General features: G+C 46.7%; 1 protein-coding gene across 2 annotated transcripts in view; it reads right to left on the minus strand.

The window, feature by feature from the left end:
• soga1 (suppressor of glucose, autophagy associated 1) overlaps window positions 1–2,902 on the minus strand; it is a 117,047-nt gene extending 114,145 nt beyond the window's left edge. Inside the window, exon 1 of one of the 2 annotated variants that reach the window (XM_038803431.1) lies at window positions 1,768–2,902. In XM_038803431.1, coding sequence (XP_038659359.1) covers window positions 1,768–2,469 — 702 coding nt within the window. In that variant the 5' untranslated portion in view covers window positions 2,470–2,902. The remainder of the gene's footprint in view (window positions 1–1,767) is intronic. The other variant, XM_038803430.1, reaches the window with a different exon arrangement.
• Between the last annotated feature and the right edge of the window lie 13,168 nt (window positions 2,903–16,070).

Below are 16,070 nucleotides of genomic sequence, written 5' to 3' on the forward strand. Positions count from 1 at the left end.
TTCATCCTGATTTTATATTTTTTAATGATACAGCTCCCCATTTTTGGCACTGAAACATTATTTTAAGATTATTTTCCGACTTTGATCTGTCGCTCTTAAAACTTGGGCACTTTGAATGAAAGCAGGTTATTCAAATTGGCCAGCAGTTTAGCAAGAATCTTCAAAAACAACTAAATTATGCATGTAATGCAAGACTTTCTGCACCATCTAATATTTTTGCAACAGGAAACAAACATTGAGGGTAGGATTTATGCCCATAATATGAAAAACATTTTAAATAAACAACACTATTTTAAGAATACTGGGTCTCCTGTGGAGTTGCTTGCAGCAAGCTGTACAATACTGTTGTAAAAAAGACAACTGCTACACCCACAATGTGTTCTTCTGCTCAGGTCCCTTTGATCATTAAGTAAACATAAGACAATGAGGCATCTGACAGTGTCACTTGCATTTAATTTAGTGAAAGGTTCCAAGTACTTCACAGGGAGCATCATGGGACATGATGTGACACTAAGTCACATAAGGAGATATTAAGCCAGGTGACTAAACCCTTGGTTGAAGAGGCAGGATTTAAGGAGCATTTTAAAGGAGAGGAGGTAGGCAAGGCAAGGTTTAGGGAGGAAATTCCAAAATTTAGGGCCCAGAATGCTAAAGGTACACCACCAAGAGTGGGGCAAAATAAATCTGCGATGCACAAGAGGCCAGAGGTAGAGTTCTCTGAAGGTTTCTCAGGCTATAGGAGGTTACAGAGATAGGATGAGATTGTAACTCAGCTACGAGAATGTTATATTTAAGGCATTGTCAGATCAGGTGTTAATGTAGCTCAGTGAGCATGCAGTTGATGGCTGAATGTAATTTGCTGAGAGCTGGGATACAAGCAGCAGAGCTCAAGTTTATGGAGAATCGAAGAGCACTGAAAAGTTGAAATTGCGAGGTTAACAAAAGGCATAAATAAAGGATTTCAGCAACAGACCAAACAACAAGCGTGAACATAAAGTTTTACACTTTGTGTACATTAATTGAATTGCAACATAATTTATTTGCAGCTTACACAGCTCAGAAGTAGCCACTTCTCTTTGCTGCTGATCATTACACTTCAAGAATGTCAATACGTTTGCTCCTTCAAAGATGAACAAACTGCCACATAACAAAGTGCCAGTCGAGGCATCAAAGAATTGTGCGCAGGTCCTCATCGCCCAAAAGGGCAGGATGAAGGCAAACAAGAATCCAATAACAAAAGGATGCATTGCAGAGCTCCAATCTCCCAGTTGCTATTGAGAAACATCCAAGTGGTCCTACTGTTGTCACCTGTTAATATCCCTGAAACACACATCTTGGCGTCCAGCAGTAAAACCTCTCCTGAGCTGTAGGAGACCTGACACAGAAATGCCAGCCTCTCCCGCTCTGTCAACATGGAATCTATTCCTCTGGTGTCTGGATGGGGGGCAATGCCGAGCTTCTGGCTACATCTACATTTGGTACAAGTGGGGATTAAACCCTGAAAAGGGGTGGGCACCTTGCTGCACAAACCTATACATACCTGGAACTGAGTAAACCGCCCATTAAACCCACTGCACAGCAGCAATCTGTACAACCTCGAATTTATTCGACAACCTGGAGTTGGGGTTCATTTCTCAATTCCTACCCAGTCAAAACACATAAACAAAACGTGGATGAAAAAGCCACAGCAACAAAAGGAGATTCCCTCACAGACATTAAAATAGTTGTTTTTTTTTTAAAAACAATAATGGAAGCAACCTGGCCCACCTTCAGATAGTCGTTTTCCGAGCGAAGCTCCTCTATTTCTTTCAAGAATTCCTCCTGGATGCTGTCGACGAATTCCTCGCTAAAGTCGGAGAAGGCCAGCGAGTTGCTGACGTGAAGCCGGCTGTCCAGCGACGGGGACTTGGCGCCCGACGCCGCGTCCGACTGCCCGCTGGCCGAGGCCAGGGAGGCGTCCTCGGCCGGCCAGGTGCCCTCGTCCAGGGCGTCGGGGGTCGTGGGGCAGCCGTGGCTGGGCCCGGGCCCCGGCTCGCCGTCCCCGGGCTCGGAGAGCGGCTCGGACGGGCAGTCGGACAGCTCGGAGCTGCTGTCGGTGGCGCTGGCCGGCGACAGCTTGCCGGGAGCGGGAGCCGGGCCGCCGCGCTGCCCCTTCCTCTTGCCCGCAGCGCTGCCCCTCAGGCCGCCGCCTCCCCGCTCCGGCTTCTTGCTCGCCCGGGAAGACGATGAGGCGGAGGCCGCCGCCGCCTTGCCCGCCGGCATCTTGCCCAGCTTGCCGTCCTTGAGAGCCGGGCTGTGCCGGGACAGCCGGCACTGGGCCAGCCCCGGCTTGGAGCCCGGGTTACATTTGGATTTGGCCACCGACCAGCCCCGGATCGCCTTGGGTCTGGCCGGGGAGGGGGCTCGGTGCAGCCGCTTCTTCTCCACTTGCTGCTGCTGGACCTCCGGAGCTCCGTTCACCGCCTCCATCCCTCGGCCATAGACCTCGACGGACGGGCGGTTCTTTTTGTTGTCTTGTTGTTGTTGTTCAGGAAGAAACAAGACACAGCCGCCCTTGTCTCAGCCACAAAGTCCAACTCAGCCCATCATCGGCGCCGACGTCCTGGGCTCGCACCCTGATCCATTCAAAGGCTCGATCACAAATACCAAAACAAACCCCGTGTGGCTGAGCGCCTCGCTTCCTCTAGTTATTTTTTCCCCTCCCTGAACTATAAGCGTGTGTGTGTGTGTAGAATCTCTCTGAGACACGCTCTGCCTGTTTAATGCGCCATTCTACTGCTGGTAAATAGCATCATGCACCGCCCAAAGCTCCTGATCCAGTGACGCATGCTGCTGCCCACTCAGAGCCAACTTGCTCCCCCCTTGCATCAGACGTCCTCCGCTGGAATTGCTGCCCAGCCCCAGACACACACGCACAGCTCCCCCCACACACACACTGCCAGCCCCAGCCCACCCTCTCCCCACACACACTGCCAGCCCAGCCCCAGACACATAGCCAGACACAGCCAGCCCAAAACACAGTCAGCCACAGACACACACACAGCCAGACCCAAACAGTCAGCCACAGACATACACACATATAGCCAGCCCCAAACAGTCAGCCCCAGACACACACACACAGCCAGCCCCAGACACACACACACAGCCAGCCTCAGCCCCACACACAGCCAGCCCCAGACACACACACAGCCAGCCCCCCCACACACACACACAACCAGCCCCACACACAGCCTTCCCTTAAAACAGATACACACACAGCCACTCTCAGCCCTCTCCCCCGCAGACACACACACACACAGCCAGCCCCAGTCCCCCCCCCCACACAGACACACACACAGCCAACCTCAGCCCCCCCCCCACACACACAGCCAGCCCCACACACAGACACACAACCACCCCAGCCCTATCCTCACACACAGACACACACAGCCAGCCTCCCCCCCCCACCCCCACACACACAGAGCCAGCACCCACCCCCACACACAGCTAGCCCCAGCCCCACACACACAGCCAGTGTGTGAATCGCCTTTCATATAATAATGCTCTTCGTTTCATCACAGCCATCTCTTTGTGCATCTCTTTAATTCAGATGGGCGACATTACACGCCACCTTTTTATTCATTTCATTTCTTTTGTTGGAAAAAACAAATGCCAGAAAGCCGAAATGAAAAAAATGCCTAAAAATAGATAAGGTGGGGGGGGGGGGGGGGGGGATTTTCCCCCCGTTGAACCTTTACGCACTAACGCACGTTGTTTTCTTTTATTCGTCTGCTGCGAATTCGCAACTTTTCCCTGTTCTCTTCCCCCCCCCCCCCCCCCCCGCCCCCATCGAGTTTTTTTAAATGAAAAATTCTATTCAGTCAGGCACCTACTATAATTAAGGTTATTTTCAGGATGAGGTAAGATGCACACACAAATGCAAGTCGTATCCTTACGCCATAATCCTTATTTTCAGACTAAGTGGGTATTTCTGAAAATACAAGAGATTCGATGGATTTGGTACCAAATCCCCTCCTCCAGGGAATTAGTGACTTGTGATGCGTTGTGGCTCCAGAAGCAACAGTGGATTCCTGGTATCCTGTCTATTTGGTCATTTCTCATGTGCCTTTTTTTACCTTGGACAATAGACTGGCTAACTTACAGGGTCCATTGCCACCAGAACAAAAAAAAATTAATAAGTACTCCCCAAGAGGTTGGTACCCATTTGTAAACGTTAAAAACCAGGGGCGGATTCTCCGGTCCCCCAACTGCGTTTCTCGGTGGCCCGGCGTTTGCTAGTGGCGAGATTCTATCTTCCTGCCGCTTTTCAATGGGATTTCCGATTAAAACCACCCCGCAACGCCGGGAAACCCTTGGGCAAGGATGCACTGCTGGTGGGAAAATTCCAGCCAAGATAAAGTTGTATATGTTAACAAAGCATAGTATGTCCAGAAGTTTCTATTGGCTGCAGAAAGCTTCAAGTAGACCAATGGTCACCCTTTCATCCTTTTCCAAGCTCAAGCATGCATACGGAGGCCTCAGAAGAGCGACAGGCAATAAGATTTTATCTATCATAACTCTGTGGCCATTTTTGTTATATCTGTGGGCTGTTGTGTTGTTGCATGATCACTTTAAGAGTTTAGTCATGTGGTAGTATGTGACATTATCGGCTGTTTTGTGAGCGTTTGCCTTTAGCCTAATTCAAGCCTTTTTACAGTTCATAGCCATCTAATAAACCTCTGCTATGTATTGCATTCAACCCACGTACTTCAGCATGACATTATTTTCTCCTGCATGTACAATACACAACAATATTTTTTGCCTGTATATCTTGACTACAATTTACTTACTGACTGACAGTAACACATCAGTCAGATTTGATTCTATGTTCTGGGGTGAAGCACTCTGATTTTCGATGCTTAATAACAGATGTTCTTCTTGACTTGACTTTTTATAGATTATTTGTACAACAGACATTATTCCAACTTTAGAATGTAACCATCAGATACATTGCAGATTTCTCGGTAGTTAATGCAATGTTGTGCCGTGCGGTTACATAAAACTAGGTTGTGGGCTCATACAAGTGGTTACTCGCATAAGGGCAATTATGATCTATTAAACCATTGAGGAATAGTACATGCAAGAAAATTGTGAGCTGAATCTATTCTTGCATACTTTCTGATGACAATGTTTTCCAGACAGCTGTCAATAAATATTTACGGTAGCCTTTAAATAATTTGGTCTCTGATCGTCTTTCCTTGCCTGTGGAAATGTATCTCTCTGACTTGGAAATATATCGCCGTTCCTTCACTGTCGTTGGGTCAAAATCCAGGAACTCCCTCCCCAATAGCACTGTAGGTAAACCTACACTACATGGAATGCAGCGGTTCACCACCACCTTCTCAAGGGTAATTAGGGATGGGTAATAAAATTCTGGCCTAGTCAACAACGCGCACATCCTGTGAAAGAATAAATTAAATTAATCTCCCAAAAGCTTTACCACCCCTGAAGTGAGATCAGTAATTCATTGTCTGATGTGTGATCTACCCCCCAAACCTTCCATTTTAAGAAATTTCCCTTTTCCGTAACAGTTATTGTTAGTGCAACGTATTTATATTTAGAAATGTCCATATGTTTGACCATTGAATTAAATAATTCTATATACTTGATTAATAAAGTGATGCTTTATTGTTATTTTGTCCTTTTTACTTTGCAGAGTACAGCATATTTCTCTGAAATAAACTAAATCTTTGCCCTCCAGCAAATGCTGACCTGACACTCCTCAAATGAACTGATGTCCCAGTTATTAGCAATTGTTTATATCTAATAATATATGGAGCCTTCAGACCAACTAATTACCATCATGTTAATTATGAACTATTCATGAGTTCAATGACATGACTAAAGTGACTTTTTTGTCCAAATTAAATATAGCAAAATTATGCAAATTTTGTTCAGTAAAGCATTCCTTTTTTTTCATTTTTTAAGGAATGTTCATTACATTGCTTATTTCAGATGTTAATGATGGGAATCAGTTATTTTAAGAGTTGAGGCACTTTTATTATTTCATGTGATGTGAGCAGTGCGGCAAGGGCATCACTAACTACCCTTGAGAAGGTGATGCTATGCCGCCGCCTTGAACCACAACAGTCCATGTGGTGCGGATACACTTACGGTGCTGTAAGGAAGAGAATTCCAGGCTGGTCTCTGGCTTGGAATGGAATTGCAGAGGGTGGTGTTCCTATGTGCCTGCTGACCTTGTCCTTGTAGGGTGTGGAGGTTGCAGGTTCGAAAGGTGCTGTCAAAGAAGATTTGACATGTTGCTACAGTGCATCTTCTATTCGGTGAGCACTGCTGCCACTGTGCGTCGGTGGTGGAGGTGGTGGATGTTTAAGTTAAGTAGAACATAGAACATTACAGCGCAGTACGGGCCCTTCGGCCCTCGATGTTGCGCCGACCTGTGAAACCATCTGAAGCCTATCTGACCTACACTATTCCATTTTCATCCATATGTCTATCCAGTGACCACTTAAATGCCCTTAAAGTTGGCGAGTCTACTACTGTTGCAGGCAGGGCGTTCCACACCCCTACTACTCTCTGAGTAAAGAAACTGCCTCTGACATCTGTCCTATATCTCTCACCCCTCAATTTAAAGCTATGTCCCCTCGTGTTGGTCATCACCATCCGAGGAAAAAGACTCTCACTGTCCACCCTATCTAACCCTCTGACTATCTTATATGTCTCTATTAAGTCACCTCTCAGCCTTCTCCTCTCTAACGAAAACAACCTCAATTCCCTGAGCCTTTCCTCGTAAGACCTTCCCTCCATACCAGGCAACATCCTAGTAAATCTCCTCTGAACCCTTTCCAAAGCTTCCACATCCTTCCTATAATGTGGTGACCAGAACTGCACGCAGTACTCCAGGTGTGGCCGCACCAGAGTTATGTACAGCTGCAGCATGACCCTGTGGTTCCGAAACTCAATCCCCCTGCTTATAAAGGCTAGCACACCATATGCCTTCTTAACAGCCCTATTAACCTGGGTGGCAACTTTCAAGGATTTATGTACCTGGATGCCGAGATCTCTCTGTTCATCTACACTACCAAGAATCTTGCCATTAGCCCAGTACTCTGCATTCCTGTTACTCCTTCCAAAGTGAACCACCTCACACTTTTCCGCATTAAACTCCATCTGCCACCTCTCAGCCCAGCTCTGCAGCTTATCTATGTCCCTCTGTATCCTATAACATCCTTCAGCACTATCCACAACTCCACCGACCTTCGTGTCATCTGCAAATTTACTAACCCATCCTTCTACACCCTCTTCCAGGTCATTTATAAAAATGACAAACAGCAGTGGCCCCAAAACAGATCCTTGCGGTACACCACTAGTAACTGAACTCCAGGATGAACATTTGCCATCAACCACCACCCTCTGTCTTCTTTCAGCTAGCCAATTACTGATCCAAACCGCTAAATCACCTTCAATTCCATACTTCCTTATTTTCTGCAATAGCCTACAGGGGGGAACCTTATCAAACGCCTTACTAAAATCCATATACACCACATCAACAGCTTTACCCTGATCCACCTGTTTGGTCACCTTCTCAAAAAACTCAATAAGGTTTGTGAGACATGACCTACCCTTCACAAAACCGTGTTGAGTATCGCTAATCAACTTGTTCTTTTCAAGATGATTATAAACCCTATCTCTTATAACCTTTTCCAACATTTTACCCACAACCGAAGTAAGGCTCACAGGCACTAACAACTCACTACAGCCTCATCTCCTCGGATACCAAACCCACCAGCACTCGCATGGGAGGGGGTACAGACCAAGCTGCTTTGTCAAGCTTCTTGACTTGTGGAGAGCAAATTAGAGAAAGGTGCAAGTTCATGGCTAGGACTGAGGAACCTTTAAGGAAGGTTGACGTGGTGAGCTAGTGGTGGGGAGGGACATGATTGGTCGGTCTTAATTTTTTTAAAGTATGTTTTTTCATGTTTTATATTTTAAAGAATAACACAACAAAATTACAAAATAATACAATGCCATAAGCAAGGGTCAAAGAAACAAAACGGCTCAACATACCTGAGTACAGAGAGACAGGGGAACAACATCACAACAGGCTCGATACAATTATTAGACATAACTAGGTACCTGTAGAGCACCACGTGAGACTGAGGGAGAAACAGGATGAGGCCATGAAAATCATGATAAAAATGGTGCCCGCCCTCCCATGTTGCGTCAGTCCGCAATTACTATGAGAAATCAGGATACATTTCTGTGCCATGCTCGGCTGCGCACCAACATACATCTCCCTCAATTCTAGCAGCACGAAAGGCACTAACAACTCACTACAGCCTCATCTCCTCGGATACCAAACCCACCAGCACTCGCATGGGAGGCAAGCATGGGACCTTCATACCTATCCTTACAAAATTAAAAGAAATGCACAAAAAAAACCAGTTCTGATGGGAGTTACATATATACCACACAACCCAGCTGTTCTAACCCACATGAGAACTACAGGGTTGGAGCAATCAGTCTCCCCATGAGTCTCGCCAAATACGAGCTCACCCGCTATTGGGGCGAGGAGCCCGAAGTCAATCATGATTGAGATCTGTATAAAGTCAGCCAGGTATGGAACTGATAGAGCAGACCCAGCTGGGATATGATGTCTATTGTAAATATAGTTGATTTGCAATAAACCAAGTTTTATTTTGACCAACTCTGGTCTGACGTTTTTGTGGCCTACAAAACTGGCAATGAGGATAAAACTGGATTACTGTTGACGCTGCTACCTACACAATCAGGTGAACCACCTCCTTCCCTCTGCTGGACTGAGGTTGGAGAATTTTATTTTTACAAAATGCCTTTGTTCGGAAGATTGACATGTTTGAAGCAAGCTTCGACACAGTATGCAGAATGCATGTGTTCCTTTTTCTAGCGATCACTCATAGATGTTGATCGACAGGCAGTAATATTGCTGACTGCCTGTGGAACCCATACTTATGGAGTGATAAAAAGATTTACATATCCTGCAGTTCCGGACACTGAAACCTTTGAGCTATTGGTGACCCTAGTGGTGCAACACTTCAACCCTAAACCATCCGTTATAGTACAGAGATACCATTTTAACATGGCTGAGAGGACCCCTGGAGAGTGTGCAAGTTTCTGATGAGGTTGCGAAAAATAGCTGAATATTGTGAATATGTAACTTCCCTTTCCGAAACGGTTTGATCTGCGGCGTTAACAACATGGCTACGCAAATGGAGTTGCTAGCTGAACCGCCCCTAGATCTTCAGCAAGACGTGCAAATATCGTTTTCCCTCAAAAGCACTGAGAGAGGAGTGTAAGAGACCCAGGGGATGGAGGCAAATACCTTAGTGTGTGCCCCTATCGGCAAGTACCCCGTCCTCCTAGGACTGACACCCCATCCTGGACCAAGTAACCTGGGGGACAGGTCTGTTGGTCAACGACTGAATCATCCTGACAAGATATCTCCCTGGAGTCTGTAAAGGTAGATCCCGGGTGTTGTGGGGCATGTGGACGCAGGAGCCGAAGGGAATGTAAGGCAGAAGCCAGCCAGAGATCCCATTGAGGCAAGCACCAATGAAGGGCTGACACGTTCCACCTGGACCTGCCAGAGGAAGTGTATATGCATCTGAATTGCGTTACAGCACCCTGGGTATCTCCCATCAGGCTAATTGTGCAGGTTAATATGCATCCATTAGGCATGGAACTAGACATCAGAGCTGTAGTTTCAGTTATTGGAAAATAGATATTCAACATGATAAAGACAGGGGGGCAGCAGTTGGATTTACAGGACACCGAGGCAAGATTAACGACATACACAGGCGAACCATTTGGCATTGCAGGGACCACAATGACCCCAGCAGTTTACAGAGAACAGTCAGCGTGTCTCCCGCATATCATAGTCAAGGGTCATGGCCTCAGCCTGCTAGGCCGCGATTGGCTAAAGCACCTACACCTAGACTGGCAGCAAATTTTTCAAATGAGATCTGGGGGCCAATACGAACTGCTGGAAAAATATCCTGAGATTTTCCAACGTGGACTGGGAAAAATAAAAGGGGCCATGGCAAAAATTAAGGTCAACCCAGATGCACAAGGTATTTCAGGGCTCACCCAGTCCCTTCTGCTTTGCTAGCAAAAGTTGAGGCTGAATGCGGCCAGCTCAAAGGCCTTGGGATCATTAGGACAGTATGTTTTGCTGATTGGGCAGCACCGGTAGTTCCAGTGCTCAAACCAGATATTTTGGTTAGATTGCGTGGGGCGATAAGTTGACAGTCGACAGAGCCTCCCAGCTGGATCGTTACCTGTGTCCCGCTTTGAGGACCTATACACAAAACTAGCCAGTGGATACTCGTTTGTGAAGTTCGATATGAGCCACACATATTTACAGTGAGAATTGGATCCAGCCTCACATTCATACGTCACTATCAACACCAATAGAGGCCTATACAAGTACACCAGCCTACCCTTTGGAGTGTCGTCGGCCCGTACCATTTTCCAGAGGGTAATGGAAAATAGACTGAGAGGATTGCCGTGAGTGGCAGCACAGTAGCACAAGTGATTAGCACTGTGGCTTCACAGCGCCAGGGTCCAGGGTTTGATTCCCTGCTGGGTCACTGTCTGTGCAGAGTCTGCACGTTCTCCCCGTGTCTGCGTGGGTTTCCTCCGGGTGCTCCGGTTTCCTCCCACAGTCCAAAGATGTGCAGGTTAGGTGGATTGGCCATGATAAATTGCCTTTAGTGATGAAGAAATGTTAGGAGGGGTTATTGGGTTACGGGGATAGGGAGGAAGTGAGGGATTGGGTGGGTCGGTGCAGACTCAATGGGCCAAATGGCCTCCTTCTGCACTGTATGTTCTATGTTCTATCTGGACAACGTGTTGGCCACACTGGCAACCGAACAGGAGCATTTAAGTAATTTGGGTGAGGTGCTCCATTGTTCCTCAGAGACGGGCGTTAGTCTGCAGAGAGAAAAATGCATTTTCCACATGAGTGAAGGCAGACTTTGGGGTCTGCTATAGGACCACTCCGCATGCTGCAACCGGGGTATCACTGGCTGAATTGCTGATGAGCTGGAGGCTTCAAAACTGTCCTGGACTGGTTTTCCCTGATATCGGTGGGAAAGTACGCCACAGCCAGGAGCAGTAAGGGAGTTGCCCAGTTTGACGAAAGCCACCAAGACTACTTGTAACAGATGACACAGTCAATGTTCAAAACTTTGCAGAAGGTGCCCAGTGTATGTCCGGGACAATTATCCGCCAGACAGAGCCGGTATCTTATCAAGTTCAGGCACAAGGTCGCGTCATGAAAAAGCACCTTGATCATTTATGGTCAGTCCTGGAAAAAAACTTCCTCAGGAGAGGAAAATTACATCCAGACCAAATCCGATGGCCATAGTAACTGAAGCATTAACCCAAATGAGTCAAGACTCTGAAATGAGAGAATTTACAGATTCTGACATGGAAACACAGGAGTCGGATGTCTCCGACAGGAGCAAGCAGTGCAGCAGCTTCCAAAGTGCATCCATCAGGATGTTCCAAATGGAAGAGGCATTCGCCGTCCAGATAAACGCTGCCAGATCCAGCCCCGCAAGTGTAGGAAGCACAGCCACGAGCAAAGAGAGTCCGTCACCCCCCTACTCCGCAGTCATCAGAAGGTTCTGTGAAGGGGAGGTCATGTATCACTTACTTGTTAGAGTTTTTTGAGGAGGTCACAAAGATGATTGATGCAGGTAGGGCAATGGATGTTCTCTATATGGACTTATGGTCCTTATGGCAGACTGGTACAAAAGGTGAAGTCACATGGGATCAGGGGTGAGCTGGCAAGATGGATACAGAACTGGCTAGGTCATGGAAGGCAGAGAGTAGCAATGGAAGGGTGCTTTTCTGATTGCAGGGCTGTGACGAGTGGTGTTCCGCAGGGATCAGTGCTGGGACCTTTGCTAATCGTAGTATATATAAATGATTTGGAGGAAAATGTAATTGGTCTGATTAGTAAGTTTGCAGACGACACAAAGGTTGGTGGAATTGCGGATAGCGACGAGGACTGTCAGAGGATACAGCAGTATTTAGATCATTTGGAGACTTGGGTGGAGAGATGGCAGATGGAGTTTAATCCGGACAAATGTGAGGTAATGCATTTTGGAAGGTCTAATGCAGGTAGGGAATATACAGTGAATGGTAGAACCCTCAAGAGTATTGACAGTCAGAGAGATCTAGGTGTACAGGTCCACAGGTCACTGAAAGGGGCAACACAGGTGGAGAAGGTAGTCATGAAGGCATGCGGCATGCTTGACTTCATTGGCCGGGGCATTGAGTATAAGATTTGGCAAGTCATGTTGCAGCTGTATAGAACCTTACTTAGGCCACACTTGGAGTATAGCGTTCAATTGTGGTCGCCACTCTACCAGCTGGATGTGGAAGCTTTAGAGAGGGTTCAGAAGAGATTTACCAGCATGTTGCTTGGTATGGAGGGTATTAGCTATGAGGAGAGGTTGAATAAACTCGATTTGTTCTCACTGGAACGACAGAGGTCGAGGGGAGACCTGCTTGAGGGCTACAAAATTATGAGTGGATATCAGAGGCTTTTTCCCAGGGTAGAAGGGTCAATTACTAGGGGGCATAGGTTTAAGGTGCGAGGGGCAAGGTTTGGAGGAGATGGAACCGACAGAGCAGACCTGACTGGGATCTGATGTATGTTATAAATATAATTGCTTTGCAATAAACCAAGTTTTCTTTTTACCCACTTGATTGGGACTCATTTGTGGCCTACAAAAGCAACTTAACCCCAAACTAAAGTCCAGTACAGAACCAACATCATTACCAACTACGATGCAGAGTGTACCAGCAGCAACTTGTCTGGATTATGATCAATCCTTCAGAATCTCCCAGGAAAAGAAGGAAAATCTAGAACTTTGAGGGGATGTGGGCATCACCAGCTGGGCCAACATTTGTTGCCCATCCCTAATTGCCCTGAAGGTAGCAGATTCCATTCCCTAAAGGATATTAGTGAACCAGATGGGTTTTTAATGACAATCGATAATGGTTTTATGGTCATCATTAGATTTCTATTTCCAGATTTTTATTGAATTCAAATTTCACCATCTGCCGTGGTGGGATTTGAACCCGGATCACCAGATCATTACCCTTGGTCTCTGGATTACTAATCCAGTGACAATACCACTACACCATTGCCTCCCCGTAAATTACCAGAACTAATCCACAGAATAGCAAGGGATCAGGACCCAATCCAGGCTCTGTATTACCCTGGCGCCCGCCGAGCAGCCGCCAATGAAGAAGGGAACAGGTCGCTCAATCAACTAAAAAGGTGACCCACCCCACAAGGAAGAAGCATAGAATGTGTCTCAGCCCCAGGTCTCTGTGCACTGAAGAAGCAAATCCCAAGATGCCCCCAAAAAGTACCCTCGAAAAGCGGCACCCCAAGCCCCCAGAGGCAACCGGACGAACACCTTGTATAACCAGGCCTATCCCAGCACATCCCGACACCCAGGAAACTATACCCCCAGGGCCTCCAGCACACCCCAAAACCAAAACCCCAGCCGAACCCATAATCCAGACATATACCCCTCCAGGCATAACCCAGAAAAATATGCTGATGCGATTCGGTAAAGAAGAGTGGAAGGAGACTTATGTGGAGAGTGAACATGGGCATGGAGCTATTGGTCTGAGTGGTCTGTTTCTGTGCTGTAAATATTGTGCAATGCTATGTAATAGAAAAAATAATAGGCTCCTGCATCTTCTGTTGTATTTTCAAGGTAAGCTAAGAACACAAGAACATAAATAATAGGACAGTAAGAAGTCTTACAACACCAGGTTAAAGTCCAACAGGTTTCAAATCACTAGCTTTCGGAGCACTGCTCCTTCCTCAGGTGAATGAAGAGGTATGTTCCAGAAACATATATATAGATAAAGTCAAAGATGCAAGACGATACTTTGAGTGCGAGTCTTTGCAGGTAATTAAGTCTTTACAGGTCCAGATGGAGCAGGTTAAAGAGGTGTGAATTGTCTCAAGCCCAGTCCACCCTATGCCAATGCCAACATCTCCATAACATAAATAATAGGAGCAGGTATAGGTCATTTAGGACTTCAAACCTGCCCTGCTGAACTTTTTGTTTAAATTTAGAGTACCCAATTCATTTTTTCCAATTAAGGGGCAATTTAGCGTGTACAATCCACCTACCTTGCACATCTTTGGCTTGTGGGGGCAAAACCCACACAAACACGGGGAGAATGTGCAAACTCAACACGGACAGTGACCCAGAGCCTGAATCGAACCTGGGACCGCGGCGCCATGAGATTGCAGTGCTACCACTGCGCCACCGTGCTGCCCTCTGCCCTGCTGAACTGATTGTGGCCTTAATTCCATTTTTCTGCCTGTTCTCCATAACCCTTGACTCCAATATTGATCAAAGGTCTGTCTATCAGAGCTGTGAATATGTTCAATGACCCAGCCTCCACCGGCCTTTGGAGTACAGCATTCCAAAGAATAATGACTGCCTGAGAGCAAGATATTCCTCCTCCTCTCCATCTTAAATGGGAGACCCCTTATTTGAAACTCTGCCGCCAGTTTTATAATCCCCAAGAGGGGGATATCCTTTCATAGGTTGGTATGAAAGGTAAGAGGGGACAATGAGGGATGGTCAGGGGGGCATGAGCTGGCGTTGATTAGGGAAGGGGAGTGTGTGGGGAGGGTGAGAAGTGATGTAGGGGAAGGTTAGAAGAACTTTAAAAAAATTATAACCCCTGAGCACAAAAGTGGTCTTTTTAAACAGCCCAGCTCGGCACCCAACAGCCCCTGTAGCTACCTTCACTCTGTTTCTGGAGGTCGGGCAATCCTGGTTAGCCCCAGCCCCCGGAACAAAACTCCAAACATTCTGGGAATTTTCTTCTGCGTCGGGTGTGGGGAGTTGGGAATTTTCCATTCTGCTGGGACCTTTCCAGAATTTAGGACATTTTGAAAGATTACAAGCCATGCATCCAGTACCTCCTCAGCCACTTCTTCCAAGACCTTAGGATGCAAGTCATCAGGTTCAGGGGACCTGTCAGTCTTTAATCCCGTTTGTTTTCCTCGTATTTTTCCTTAAGTGATGGGGATTGTTTTAAGTTATCTCTCCCTTTTGCCCCTTGATTTTCTACTATTATCAGAATCTTTTTGTGTGTAGGCAGGTCGGCCTTTTCGATTTGCTCAATTTATAGTTCTGGTTTGTTCTTGTGCATTGAAAGTAGGGGTATGCATTTTTGTATCTTTTACATTATCACCGTATTACCTTTGGCTGTGCTGGGATCAATGAGTAATCTTGATTCATTGGCACAAAATATTCACTTTTACCCAGGACATTTGGGCTGCCACTGGATTTTCCAGCTCACTTTCTTTCTGGCAAATAAAAGTGAAGAGCACTGTGGGAATGTGGCCAAGTGTAGAAATGTTGGGTTCTAATAACCGGTGACCAAGGATTTAGAACAATAGTTTATTCACTGGCGAAACTCTACATGCTTGTCGTCTGCCTTTGCCCTGGGGAGAATCCCCACACTCCCATCACGTGACTCTTCAAGTAGCATCATCACATCATCACGTGACCACCCTGTCTACATCTTCCTGGTTTAAGTTGGGACAACTGGTGGTACTGCGATGTAACAGTGTGCGAACAGTAACTGTGCAAACCATTTTAAAACATGCCAATTGAACAAGCTAACAATACAGAACTATTTCTTTAGGGTGAAACATAAATTAAGTTGTTGCAGCAACTGCATAGCCCATCGCATCTCCTTCCCCCCTTCCTTTTTGTTGTGTAATGAAGAATGATGAAGGCCGGTTGCAGACTACTTTGTTACATAGCCCTTGTGATTAGCTTGGTCATACACTCTGAGTGTGATTGTGTCAATGAACTGTCCTGCAGATGTTCTTGGGATGATGTCCTCAGTGTGGACGACTTGAGGGTGATCTGTCACTTAACCAAGTGGGTGCAGGGCTCGCTGCCTAGGCCTCTGGAGGAGCCTCTATGTCGACTGGGATAGGACGCCCGTGTTGTAGGCTGGATGGC

The sequence above is a fragment of the Scyliorhinus canicula genome, chromosome 7, assembly GCF_902713615.1.
Source record: "Scyliorhinus canicula chromosome 7, sScyCan1.1, whole genome shotgun sequence".
NCBI classification, from domain to species: domain Eukaryota; kingdom Metazoa; phylum Chordata; class Chondrichthyes; order Carcharhiniformes; family Scyliorhinidae; genus Scyliorhinus; species Scyliorhinus canicula.